Below are 13,989 nucleotides of genomic sequence, written 5' to 3'. Positions count from 1 at the left end.
GACGTCCGAAACGGTCCTAACCAAGTGGGTTCAAGTCAATGCGCCTTAAATCTGCTATTTATATAATAGTCGTACGGCTTCAAGAAATGTTTCAGAGTCAGTAAAAATCATTAACAAATGTAGCCATTGTATAATGACTACTGGGGCCGGTTGTTCGAAAGGCGTTTAGCTTAAACGGCGGATAAGTTAAAAATGGAAAACAAAATTATCTATTTATTGAACAACTGAGCTGAAATATTTCGATGTAAATAGTTTAATTGTCATTAGAAGTACATATTAAATGCATAAGACGCAGGTTAAGTAATTCACAAGATATATTCGAGTATGTTTAAACTTTAGCTTATATCCACCGTTTAAGCTAAACGCCTTTCGAACAACCGGCCCCAGGGTGTTAAAAAAACCAAATAATTTAAAAAAGTTTATAATGTATTACAGACTTAGCACCGAATATCCAAACTTGCAAGTATGGAATGATGGAATACCGGTTAGTAGTAATGATGGTGTATTCTATATGATACAGTCACAACATCAATTTTTTCCACTCAGCGTAAAAAATGCATTGCATATGCTGCATGCATGGCTAATGTTTCCCAAGGGCCGAGGGTCGATTTTTATCTCGTTTTTGATCGACCAAAATCAACGACAAACTTTTTTGAAACCGAGTTTTAGACTTTTAGATTGATTGTATAAGCCTTTATATAACATGTTACGGCCCCAGTTACATGCACGATACGGGATTAGTACCCGCGCGAATGTCGCTGCCCGCGGTTAATTAAGAGAATATATTTATCATAATAATTACAACACCTTTTCAAGCCTTACCTGTCACTCGTTTGCATTTATCCATGCCAACAATTTATAATCAGACAGGTTTTTACAGTCGACTCTCCCATTCTAGACGACTTTCCCGTTTTGAATACGTATATAATAATTCAGCTATCATAATTATAAAACGATATTCGTTCAAAACAGTGATTCAAAAAAATCAATGTTCTTTCTCGGCTAAATCAAGATTACATTTTGTAAACAATGTCAGCATGTTGCAAATGTTGGCCGGCATTTTAAACCAAAAACTGTTTGAAATTTTGACAATGAATTTGAAAAGTGACAGGCTTTAATAAATCAAATAGTTTGCGGCCAATATCGATGAGGAAATTACATGGGGCGCATGCATGTCATAATTTTTGTCATTCAAATTGTATGTAGTGCAAAGTGCAAGTGTAACGAGTATCAGGCGGGTACTAATTTGTTTGATCATTTCTTTGTTAAGGCCGGCGCACACTAGAGCTATGTGCTTAAGGCCGCCGCACACTAGAGCTATGTGCTTAGCAAAAATTGATTCGTGGCTATTGGTGTAATCCAATTGCTCTCTGCGCAATTGCTCATTCGTGCCACTCATAAAGGCAATTATTATATACACAAGCGCCAGATATGAGGTATGCTGCAACCTCATTGGTTGGCTAGTAGACAGATATTAGCTCATATCTGCCTAGTAGAGAAAGTAAACAAAATGGCGGAAAGATTTGGGAAGTTGAGTGAAATAGAAATCCAAGCCTAGTTGATAAAGCACACCAAAATGCACCGAAAGGGCGACAAAGTTTGTGTATATAATAAAACAGTTATTCTGCTCACTCTCGTCGTATATGGCCGATAACCAACTCGGTGCTACGCGCCTCGTCGGCTATCAGCTCATATACGACTCGAGTTCGCAGAGTAACTTTTAAATATCTAGCATTTTTGATAATTTCTGCCTTGCGTTCCAAAATCTTTTCGTGTGCAGCTAAATGAAAGCTATGTGCTTACGGATTGTCTTTACAACGCATGCGTAGTATGAAAGTAAACATCCAATATGGCATCAGCTAGCCTGAACACAGACCTTCGTTTTAAGGCGGCGAAACGAAAGTCTGTGTTCAGGCTAGGCCTCAGCCAGCAATTCATTTTGCACTGTCATTATGGATGTTAACTTTCGTTACCGATGTATGTTTTCGAACGTAAAATTTTATTAGTTTAACTTTGGAAAACTTAAGGTTTGTTCACACGATCCAATTCAGTGTTGGATCCAATTCACTTCTGACGTATGGAATATAGTCGGTTACGTTGTCGGTGAAGCAGTATAGTGCTTTGGCTTTGGTGGACTTGCTGCTACATTACAAGACAACAAACTATAAAACATCCATCAGAGGTGAATTGGATCGAACAAAATTGGATTGTGTGAAAAGACCTTTATAAAGCTAAGACCAGAACATATAGATCGTAAAACATTAAGAAATGTAAGATTTGAATCAAGTCTAATATTTTCTTCAGGAAACGTCTAGAAGTGGATTTTGTTCAATTTTGGGCTGTTGGAATCTTTAAAATTTTATATCGGCAGTGCCATAACATAACAATATTATCCATGAACTTATGCAATATAGGATGGATACATTGTTAGCTCACAAATTTATAATAAGGTTGAGCCCCAGTAAGATTTTTTAGCTAGGGAGACTAGGGAGCTCCAGTCCAAGAGACTCCCCCCGAATCGTCGATCCATCTGTCCTGGAGATGGCGTAATTAAATTTCCCCAAACTCTTGGTCAAACCAAAAATAATCTCATAACTAATTATTTGATCTTAATTTTAAGCAGTATCAAATATTTTAGTATAGTGTAATATAGATTGTTTAATAGTGTAATATATATTCTTAATCTTTTATTGTATACTATATCTAGGTAAATTTATGTTGTGCACTTTAATCATGAGCCTCTGGCTCGGATGATTGGGCAACCACATCCCGTGCTAACGACTTTAAATAAATCATTACATTACATTACAATGCGGTAGTTTTCCAAGAACTTGTCGCGTAACATCATCCAATTCTTTTTTCGCCGAGAGTTTTGCACTTTTTGATCAGATATTAGCTCTCAAATGGGTACATGAGAACATGACGCTATTTGGCGGAGACCGGCCGACCCTCATGAAGGATACGATATTTGAAGAAAACTTACTTAATTTACTTTCTGAAGATATATAATTGGTCAGATTTTCAACTGGCTATTTTGCAAAATAGAGCATTACTTTTACCAGGGGACCCGTTGATATGAGCCAAGTAAAGGAAAAGTCGGAGACGTTTCTTCGCCAAATTGGGTGTAAAAAGAGATGACAAGTTTCGGCATTTAGGTTTGGGCATTTTTTACATCAGAGGGTCTGAGGGTCCTCACATTAGCCCCATTTACACTACAGATGGCGTCGCAGCTCCTCGCAAGAATGATTTTCATTGGCTCAACTTTACAATACATTTCTGTTTCAACCAATAGCATAGCTTCGTTCTGTAGAAAGCATAGAAAAGCACTGGCCCAATTGGACGAAAGCTTCCGAGAGCTGCGACATGTCCTTACACTACACTCGTTTATCGGCACGCACGGCTACCGTATTCGTGCCCGGCCTTTGTATTGATAGCCTGGCACTAGCAAGCTGCACCCACACGCACACACCGGCAAGTGACCTGGTCAAGAAGACTTGTCAAGGAAAACATGCTGTACGGGGCTTTATTAAAAACCCGTCTGTACGAGGCTTTATTTAGCCAACTTCTTTTTAATTATGCGCCTAATTTGAATTTGAAAGGCATCACTTTTTTTCTCACCCTGTATCAGTAATACAGGGTGTCTCAAAAAAAAAACGCAAACACTTAAATATGCAAGAATATTAATATTGTTCGGGTTTGCACCACAGTGAGTTCAGTTAAAATGACTTTTAGCATTTTAAATGAAGGATTAATAAGAGCCATTTTCAATTCCCAGAGGTGCTTATCTATTGTGCTTTAAAGCTGTATTGATGTCTTGCATATTTAAGTGGTTGCGTTTTTTTTGAGACACCCTGTATAATAATTACAGCTATATTCTTTCGGGGGGGGGGTTGTTATATGACTTGTATCGGGGCGACCAGTTAGTCTGTACAATATGTATATGTTCACATAATAATGTTAGTATTCGATGAGGCATGTCGAATCACTTTGCGTGCACTTCGTTTTTTTTTAAACATCCTGTGTTGACTATTTCGCTTTTAACGACCATTTTCTATGTAATTTCAGTAATCGGTAATCTTGAAAATTATTACATAATCATGAGCCAATCAGTTGCCATCGAATGTTGGGAATGACCAATTAGAGCTTTACATAGATGTTATCGCCTGCCCGGCGGCGTCCTGTATCGCGAAAACATGGCGTTTATTAATGTGGACAGTTTATGCAATAGGGAACATTAAATCAATATTCTGAACGATTATACGATATTTTAGGAGAATCAATATGGTCGCAGTCTTAAGTGAATCACAGTTGAAGAGACTAGCTAAGCACAAGTATAATGCAAGCGTTACAACATTGTTCGATCCTTTCATGCAAGTTTGGTGGCGATGGTTTGTAGAGAGATTGCCACTGTGGATAGCGCCGAACACTATAACAATCTTGGGATTAATTACTAACTTGGTTACAACTTTGATTTTAGTCTATTTCTCGCCTCAAGCTCGATCGGAGGTAAGCGTAATACTTCAGTACATTTGCCCTTGATATTAAATGCATGTGCTATGCCATGTAAACATAATAAACATTGTGTGTAATAATTAACTATCTCTTGGCTAATAAACGTAGCAAGCCTTCTATTTAGGTTTATCAAAGTAGTTCCTATTGCTTAAACCAAAATATTCGATTTATAGCGTAGGCATAGCATTGTATTGATATAAAATGCCGTCTTCAGCCATTAAAAGCTGTATTATCAGATTTTTATAACCTGCAATGTTATTATTTCAGCTGGGAGTCCTTCAGCATGTGTTAAATATTAACATTTAAAATGCTGCATATATGGGTGTTGAGGCTGTGGGAGCAATGTTTTCCTTGAGCTTCAACCACATACACAATATTTTTTATTGCCTATTTTGATGTTAAATTAACAGTTATTAACAGAAATCAACAGTTCTTGTATTTGACAGTTATTTTAATTTAACTTTTGAGGCTAACATTAAATTGAGAAACCTCCACAGTCATTACAGTTACGACAGTCATAACATTGCTACAATGAATCATTTGCTCTCAAACTGATGGTATATTAAAAGATAAAGTTCAGTTAATCATATCCAGTACTATTTGATCTAATTTGTACAATACATAATATAATTACTAAACAATACAATTTTACAATACACTGTATTAACAACACAAGTGTTTAATTTTCGTACAGAATAAGCTTCAAAATGCGAAGACCAGGTTTTAAATTATTGAAAGATAGGTACAACTCAGTAATTCGCATATGTATAATTATTCAGCTGGAACACAGACTATGAATAAACAGTTTTTTAGTTCATTTCAACACTTAATGTTCGCTACACCTCGTGAAATAGTGAGTTTTGTTTTCCCTCGAGTCTGTCTCAATGTTTTCAAGAAAACAAAACTCACTATTTCCCTCGAGAGCATACATTTAAAAGTGTATATTGTATTAACTTTAAGCAGAACAGGCTCTCAGCTGGTACTGAAATGGAAGTAATCAGTTATTGAGTTTATAAGATTTAAATATTGAAGTTCTTGAATGTTGTATTTTAAATTGATAAACAATCTGATAATATCACTAAAATATCAGATCATTTAAAGCATTAATAATAGAAAGTTATTGCATCTGCATTCACCTACTTCAAGCCTGTTGTAAATTGCTTCAGTGCTCAGAAATGATAGGAATTAGGCATTATTGTTACCAATATCACAACAGATCTGTATGCACATTATTAGTCTCCAATGAAATGCCAATTTTTGTCAACACCACAAGAGTTCCAAGAACTCAATATTACTTTTTCATTACCAACTCTCACTATGCTACTTAATTGCTGGGTGCTTAAAGACCCTGTTACATGGTGCAATATTTCTTGCGACTTGGATGCAATTCTCCTTTTGAGAGATGTATAGATTTGGGAACAATGAAACTATTGTGTTTATGCACTTCATGCACTTTTCTTTTCTTTCTTCTTCACTAATTTACATCTCTTAGAAGTAGAATTGCATTGCAAGTTTCAGAAAAATTGCACTGTGTAACAGCACCTTAAGTTAAGAAATAGTTCAATATCTGCTTGTTGTCAAATAAAATATTTGTTTTTCTTTAGTGTTCCTATATTATAAGTTTTTTGATTTTGTTATTTGATTTCTATTCTCATGCCAATTTCATGCTGGATCTTATTTGGAAATTTTAGCCTGCCACCTGGCATTTGTGACTCCCATTTTGACTTCTGGCTAAATACTGGATATGCTGATTTTCCCCTTAAAGTGTGCATTAAATAATTGTCAAAACTGTTTAAGATCTTTAGTCAGTCACAGCCAAATCATTATAGGAGAGCTAAGGCCCCCAGGCCCCTACTCCCCTAACTAATGTGAACAGTTTTTGTGAAATTCATCCAAGAAAATTTGAGCGTGTGGGAAGTGAGATCCTGAAGCTAGGTTATGCACCCCCCTCCCCCTAAGGAAGTCCACCCCTCGTCCAGAAAATGCACGGCGTTCCTGCAGTGAAGGTAATCGTCAACAATTTTTTTTTCATTCTGCAGGTTCCATCATGGAGTCTTCATTTTAATGCACTTGGGTTATTTGTTTATCAAACTTTGGATGCAGTGGATGGTAAACAGGCGCGTAGGACTGGGAGCAGTTCACCGCTCGGGGAGTTATTTGATCATGGTTGTGATGCGATATCTATGGTAGTTGTTATCACTGGCGCATCTGTAGCTATGAAACTAGGTGATCTACCCGACTTGATGATGTTTATGTGCATAGCTGCTGGTGCTATGTTCTACCTTACACATTGGCGAGCATATGTTAGTGGAGTAGTTCGCTTTGGAAAGTAAGAGACTACATAGCTGATATTCTCAGGGGCATAACTAGAACAATAATTGGGGGGAGAAGGGGGCGGTTATTTATATTCAGTTCTAACCGATGGATTTCCATTGTAAGCTATTGCACGATCTTAGGCCTAGGTCAAACGTCGCTCTTCTCATGCGCCGAACCTAATGCAAATGAATTAAAGTCTTTGCTTCATTTGCATCATTACAGCGACGCTTGACCTGGGCCTTACAAAGGAAATCCGTCTAGCAAAACTGAATATGTGAATAAAGCCCCCCCCCCTGTTATCGTTCTACATCAAAAGACGCATGTGCATGAATATATAACGCTTTGGTCGCAATTTCTATAGTCGAAGACAAAAGATTGAGTATTTAAACTCTATATTGAGATTTAAACCTGAATCACCTTTACATGAGATGTAGAGATTTTTAAAAGACAAAAATGATCGGCTGGAAAAGCTAAAAAAAAATAGCAAAGATTATTAAGGACAAGATACACTTCAGGCTTGTTCAAAGTATTTGTGCTGAATAAGGCAATTTCGCATAAGATGGTGACAAATTTTCCTATTAAGGTCATGAAAACACCTAAAATATGAGCGAATATCTAATTTTGCTTTTATAAAAAGCCGTATTTCACCTTTTTTCAAAGATGAAATCCGACCTTCTTTTAGTTAAAATCGCGGATGCAAATCACTTGAAAACCTCATTGAATCGATCGACATCTAATCCGGGCCAGCTATAGTGTTTTCCCCCTTTCTATCCTTTTCTCTTTCCGAGATCAGAATAGTAGGTACGAAACTCTTAAATACCAAGCCGGATTCCACGTGAACCGATTTATAAATGCTGAACAAAATATGCTTCAGTTGCACCGAAGCTTGTACACGGTAAAAACGAATCGTCTGAATTAATAACCTTGTGTATACTTTAACCCTCAAATTGGCCATTTCACAGCTATCAGATATGTGTATATATGATGAGCCGTTAAAAGATTGCAGAATGCGCATTCAGAAGAATACTATATAGTATTAACCCTAATTAAACGCTTTATTCTCTTGCAGAATTGATGTGACTGAACTGCAATTATTAGGGGTATTCATATTCTTTCTCACTGGGTTTTGTGGACAAGATATATTCAGGGTTGAGGTAAATGTATATACATGCTTTTAAAGCCAATGAATCATTTCTCAGTTTAAAGTAAATTTAAGACTAGGAAACTTCGACAGTACAGTTCGAAAGATCACAACAGATTTTTAAAATTTTTTACAGTTCGAAAGATCACTCCAGATTGAATTGCTGAAGCATTACGCGCAATTCATTTACGGAGTCAAAGCTTAAAATTCAAAAGGAAACAAGTCTGTCAATATTTCGTCAATGAAAAAAGCCCCTGATATAATAGCTGTGTCTATACTTGAGGCGAATAATTCGTCTAGACGAAATTGCGTGCTTGCATTTAATGCATCTATATGACATAAACATTTGGCGTCTTTGAAAGCGAATTAATCTTTGCCTAAGAAATCGAAGAGGAGGCCGACGACAAAGTCATGTGCCTAACGTGAAGTATCTCACCATATATCTGAAAATTTGGCGGAAATTCGCCTTGTTTCCTCTATAGCTATTTGAAGGCAAATTAACATGTTTGTCTTCATAGATGAACTTAATATATGTAAAAATTAATGAATAATACTGCTATTATCATGATTTTTAGGCGATCTTTTACATATATTTCTCAGTGCCATATCCATTTCTGTTCTTTCAGACGCCCATATTTCAGCTGCAGGTTCGGGAGGTTTTCTTGTATGGAGCATCGATACCTGCACTGCTATCAACGATATTAGGAATTTATGAAATCTTTCAAGGTGGTGTAGGAAAAAACGGATCTTCTATCGCGGTATGTAATTACATTATAACGTTTTTTACTTGGTGCTCACTGGTTTGCCTCGACTAAAGTGATCTGAAAAGGTTTACCGACTTAACAAATTGAGATTGAGATTGAGAAAGCAACTTCCAGCCCAAAATATTTCATTATTTTGTGATCACGATTTGTTGTCAACAAAAGACTTTCATTAACACTTTAATTGCTATACTTTTAAAATTATTTAGACGAAGATTACGTTTTTTAAGAGGGCTCTTTTCGAAAAAAAAACATCGGCACTTGGGACTATAAATTCATATAATAACCATACTATAGTGTAATAGGACGAAATAACCAAACCATGCATATTATAGGAATAATGTACTGTACACATATATACAGTTGTACATCTATACATACAATAAGCTACATATAAAAATTGTTCATCCAAAACCGTGAACTTTGAGAGCGTAATAGATTTAAACCTTATATATACTGTGCTAAAACCATATAGAGGACTATACTATAGTCTCGTTTAAAAAACAATCGCTTTTCACACGAGATTTGAGATGAGATGTCGTCTGTATAAATTATTTTTTACAACTTTTCTTACCTCAGTAGCTACGTTTCGAGTTTTGCTTATAATTTGGATCTGAACTCTCCCGATGAAGACCGATCCTTGGGGCATAATTATTTCAATCAGTTGTTAATCCAATATTCAATATAGACCATTCCTTTATTTCTCTAAGTGTTGAACTAGAAAATTAATGCTTTGTTGAATTGAAAAGTATTCCCGAATGGTTTGTGAAATGATTTTTTCCTGTTTTCTTTAGGATACGAGCGTCCTTTCTCCTGCAGTACCATTGCTGATAACACTCTACCTCATCTACTACAATTATGCATATTCTAACACCAACGTGTTTGCAAAAGGCCCGTGTTTATTCGTTTTTGCGTTTGGTATTGTTTTGGCTAAAGTTTCAATTCTATTATTGGTAAGCTATAATTTTAAACCCATGCATTATTACCTATTATATATCTGTATTGACGACGATCAAGTACCAAATAATTCTGCATTAATTCTCAATTGCGCATTCAAGGAATAATGAAACAATTGTTTAATACAGATAAATATGTGATTACTTTCCTTTGTAGCCAAACTTTTCGTTATATTTTCTCGTCAAACTCGAACTCCTTCGGTAGGGAATGCAAAATTATCAACAAACTGATACTCGAAATTTCAAAGACTACGAGTTTTGAACAATGACAAACAATTGCGAGAATTGACCGATTTTTACCAGAAACGGATAGATTCGTCTAAACGAACTTGGACAGGCGAAAGCTAGTTAGTCTTCTAGTTCGTCTGTCTGAAAACACGCGCAAACAGACGGATCGTCCGTCAATATACAAATAATGAATTTCTCAATAAGTGGAGAAATGTCGTTTTCATCAACGAAAACAAAAGGCTTACTACAAGCTCTCACTATTTTGAATAGTATTATATAATACGAATTATCTGCATATAATTTTATAGTTCGTCTATTTTCGTCTATTTTGACGAATCTGAATGGTGCATGGGTATATTATAAATACGTGGCGAGGACGAACTACGAAAAATTCAAGATAAAATGGTTTTTTCATGTGAAAAACTCTTTTTTGTGGTAAAACTCTTTTTAGCGCATATATAATTTCCTAATTCCCGCATGCACTTTCTAAACGCTCGGTTCTGTTTCGTTTGACATGTTCGTCTTAGTTCGCCTAGATCGTGTGTTTGTACGAATGATCTGTCAGACGGATCATTCCTCCAGACGGATCATCCGTCTCTAGTATAATTTGGGCCAATGATGAATCTCGTACTTGTGGCCACTAGATACTAGTAACCACTTTAGCCACTACCACAGATAAGCAATGGACAGATGTCTTTCTCGTGTGTAAAAGACTCCGAAGGCTTTTGGAAGTATCGATTGCATGATTTACGTAGTTATTTGTTGTTGCTAGCCCGTTTCTTTCATGTCCTCTGCCTTGTAATGTACGTGGCATTTGTGCAGTTGAAAATTCATTTGTCAAATCATAATCAACAAATTAACAGTAAAATGTCAGGAATTCTAAGGCAGCGATGTTTCGAGCAAGTGTGAAGGCGTGTACATGACGTGGACATTTACATGGTAGGGTTTTCATCAAACACTTCACATTCAGTTTGGTTAAATCCAAAGAAATGACCTTTTTTGTTGATTTTAATAATATTTAAGCATTCTTAGCCAGTTCTGGAGTATTTTTTCGCGATAATTGTGAAAGAACCTTTGTTGTAACTTTACCTTCATCAACCGAATACAAACAAATGTGTATCTAGTCTGTTCAGGCCACTTGTTTCAATATAGTGACTGTTTGCCATTTATCTTCGGAAAAGCAAATGGAAATACCTGCCCGAAATCTTTCTAATGCGGAAATTGATCTACACAGTACTTTTAGTTCTTATTAAAAGTTTACATCAACTAAACAGTATGCATTCAAATTATTTATCCATTGTTTCTCCAACTTTTTTAGGTTGCGTGTATGTCGAAAAGTAGTATACCAATGCTCGACACTGTATTGTTATGCCCTTTTGTTCAAGCCGTTAATATTCATTTTAGCTCACAAATCAGCGAATATCGCTTAGTATGGTTTTGTCTGGTAGGTTTTTACAATATATCTTTACATTGTTATTTCAGCTGGGTGTTGGCAGTCGAAATGTGACTGGCCAAAACTTGTTGTGTACGTGTCTGCCTTCTCCTGTTCAATGTTGCATGGGCTTGAATTGATGCAAAATTGCCAAGCGTCTTCAAGTATATCGCCACAATCAAGCAGTAAAAAACAAGAAGTCAACATTATTCTTTTTACATAGTGCGACAGCATTCTGTATATACATCGCTGCAAAACCTTGCTTCACAGGAAGCGAAAAGTAATAAACTTTAGTTAGAAATAAATGAGTTGAACCAAATTCTCGATGTTAGAAGCATATATAACTAATTTACTCTGAATAGAATCAATATATATATATATATATATATATAAATATATATATATATATAATTATGGTGAGCTAGCGAACGTCATTTTACACCACCTCATTGTTTTGACACCTTCCGGATGCATGGTCTGTCTTCAACAGATTTCTTTTTCAATTTCAGATATTTTCAACTTTGAATGCACTTCAGTACTGCTTCACTGTAATCACTGAAATATGTAACTATCTTAATATCAGCTGCTTTAGAATAACATCGAAACCCCTCAATGAGGAGTCGTCTACAAAGGAGGGAAAGGCGAGCTAACTATGGACATGACCATATTCTGTATGATAAATTATGTAGGGAATCTTCATATTTGTTTTTGTTGTGTTTTGATTGGCGGGTTTTAATTCAAATGTTCATAATAAATTAACAATGCCTTTATGATGTGTTCGTATACATTGTTTTCACAGCAAATATTTCAAGATATGGATTTTTAGAAAACACGCAGCATTCGGGAAACCTGGGAACGAGGATGGAACAGCCGATTTGAAGTTGCAAATATTCGCGCGAGAGGGGGGGGGGGATGGTTAGGGGTAAATGTGTTTGTATTGCCATATGCATTGCCTTAAATTTTAACCTAACTCGCTACTGTATGTGGGTTACATGTTAATCGGCCAAATCAAAATGGACGACTAAGTGAAGAGCGAAAAAAACGCAAATACGTATAATTCGTTGCAAATTAATTTCAACTTTTAATTAAGAGGTTTTATAGATGAAAGCAGCAACCTCAAGCAGCAAAGGATCATACAGATGTTCAATCTATTTTAAACTTTATTTTTTTCAACTTCAAGTTTTATTTCTTGTTAATCCAAATTATTCTAAAGTACTATTTATCTAAAATTGATTAATTTCTTGTCATGAGACAATTATTTATGCATAAACTAGTAGAATTATTCAAGATAAAGTTAATAGCGTGTTTCCTTGCCATGCTAGGATTGAAGTAAAAAACCAACCTCGGAAGCCAGGCTTTTATTGTACCTAGCTACGTAAAAAATGGTAATTATGCTGGGCTGTGGTGCATACATGCACCTATATGTAAATCAGTTCTTTAAAAAGGTGTGATTTTATTTTCGGCCTTGTATTTGAAGTATTTTCATTTCAAACTTTGCTCTTCCGTCTTTCTGGATTGATTTCATCTTGAATTCTTCCAGCCATAATTTATCCCCAAGCTCTTCAATTTTTTTGTGCGTTGTCGCGAGAAAAAACCCGCCAAAATCCTCGAAAGAGTTAAAGTAAAATGTCTTCGGAATTGTCATTATATTTATATCAGTAAACCCACAATCATGCAGCAGCTCTCTCGTAGCTTGTGAATCAACTACGCTGACATTTGCTGACCTACTCATGCTATCAATTGTGGCCTCGCCTGATGCAGCGAGACACTGAATGGCAATCAGGCCTCCTGGTTTGAGACATCGGGAAGCCAAATTAACGTAGTTCACTTTCTCTTCATCACGCAGCCAATGATAAACATAATTACTGAAATGAAGGTCGTAGTGAGCTTCATCCTGGTACGGAAATCCAGATTTGCTGTCGCCTTCATGAAAACGTACGTTGCAAACGGGCTTTGTATTCTCTTTGGAGAATTCAATTCTTGCACTGTCTGGGTCAACACCAATCACTTCGCCGATATCTCCCACTTGCTCTGCGATGTATTTTGTCAGTTCCCCTGTACCACAGCCCATGTCTATTACTTTGTCACCCGGCTTCAGCTCGAGTTTTTCAAGAAAACCTCTTCCACTCTGAAATTGGCGTGAGGATACAGCACTGTATAAAGAGGCCATTTCAGCTCTATTTTGTCGGGTATTTTGGTTTAGAGTGATATCCAAACGATAGCCTATCTAAACCTTGCTATCTCGTTGCCCTTCCCTTGTTTCAGTTGTTTGTGCCAGGCAGTCTATGGAAGAATTAAGTCTAATATTAATAATACAGACACGACCAATGATAGGGCAAAGTTCAAAGTTTTCATCAAGTATAGAAGTAAAAATGAGCCAGGAACTCAAATCTTCAGCATCACATGGTTATAGCCGTGTTTACCCTTCGGGCTTAGCCTAAAAGGCTATACAGGGTGTATCAAAAAAATGTCCCAAATGTAAAATTTCCGTTTTTCAGCATATTTTGCAGAATTTGGCAAATTTTTGTGTTCCTAGAGATAGTTCAGACTTATCTGGTATACCTAGGCCAAGTTTGGTTTTTCATTAACAAAATTATGTAACCGGGGGGGTGGTTCCTTTCCACTGATATTGAGAGGGCTTGC

At 36.3% G+C, this 13,989-nt stretch overlaps 2 protein-coding genes across 5 annotated transcripts; one reads left to right on the top strand and one right to left on the bottom strand.

The window, feature by feature from the left end:
* The first annotated feature begins 4,173 nt into the window (after nt 1–4,173).
* LOC114542109 (cholinephosphotransferase 1-like) lies at nt 4,174–12,109 on the top strand. Of its 4 annotated transcripts, none has more exons than XM_028561845.1 (7): nt 4,174–4,506; nt 6,552–6,841; nt 7,898–7,982; nt 8,596–8,727; nt 9,525–9,683; nt 11,233–11,358; nt 11,856–12,109. In XM_028561845.1, exons 1-7 carry the CDS (start codon nt 4,282–4,284, stop codon nt 11,994–11,996), a joined length of 1,158 nt encoding a protein of 385 aa, XP_028417646.1. In that variant the 5' UTR covers nt 4,174–4,281; the 3' UTR covers nt 11,997–12,109. The 4 variants fall into 4 exon arrangements, with proteins under 4 accessions (XP_028417646.1, XP_028417664.1, XP_028417656.1 ...); XM_028561863.1 differs by lacking the exon at nt 11,233–11,358 and adding an exon at nt 11,397–11,439 and having other exon boundaries at nt 11,856–12,001; XM_028561855.1 differs by having other exon boundaries at nt 11,233–11,439; nt 11,856–11,879.
* Nucleotides 12,110–12,799: 690 nt separating this feature from the next.
* LOC114539833 (phosphoethanolamine N-methyltransferase 1-like) lies at nt 12,800–13,516 on the bottom strand. The gene has a single exon (XM_028560387.1). The coding sequence runs from the start codon at nt 13,514–13,516 to the stop codon at nt 12,800–12,802; it is 717 nt and encodes a 238-aa protein (XP_028416188.1).
* Between the last annotated feature and the right edge of the window lie 473 nt (nt 13,517–13,989).

This window comes from Dendronephthya gigantea, unplaced genomic scaffold, assembly GCF_004324835.1.
Source record: "Dendronephthya gigantea isolate DGI-Jeju-01 unplaced genomic scaffold, DenGig_1.0 000003F, whole genome shotgun sequence".
NCBI classification, from domain to species: Eukaryota; Metazoa; Cnidaria; class Anthozoa; order Malacalcyonacea; family Nephtheidae; genus Dendronephthya; species Dendronephthya gigantea.
The sequence above is the reverse complement of the archived record's forward strand: the minus strand, read 5'-3'. Positions and strand labels throughout refer to the sequence as shown.

Coding starts and splice junctions, on each gene's coding strand:
- LOC114542109 (XM_028561845.1), top strand. CDS start 4,282: ATGGTCGCAGTCTTAAGTGAATCACAGTTGAAGAGACTAGCTAAGCAC. Junction 6,842..7,897: donor GGAGTAGTTCGCTTTGGAAA/GTAAGAGACTAC, acceptor ATTCTCTTGCAG/AATTGATGTGACTGAACTGC. Junction 7,983..8,595: donor AAGATATATTCAGGGTTGAG/GTAAATGTATAT, acceptor CTGTTCTTTCAG/ACGCCCATATTTCAGCTGCA.
- LOC114539833 (XM_028560387.1), bottom strand. CDS start 13,516: ATGGCCTCTTTATACAGTGCTGTATCCTCACGCCAATTTCAGAGTGGA.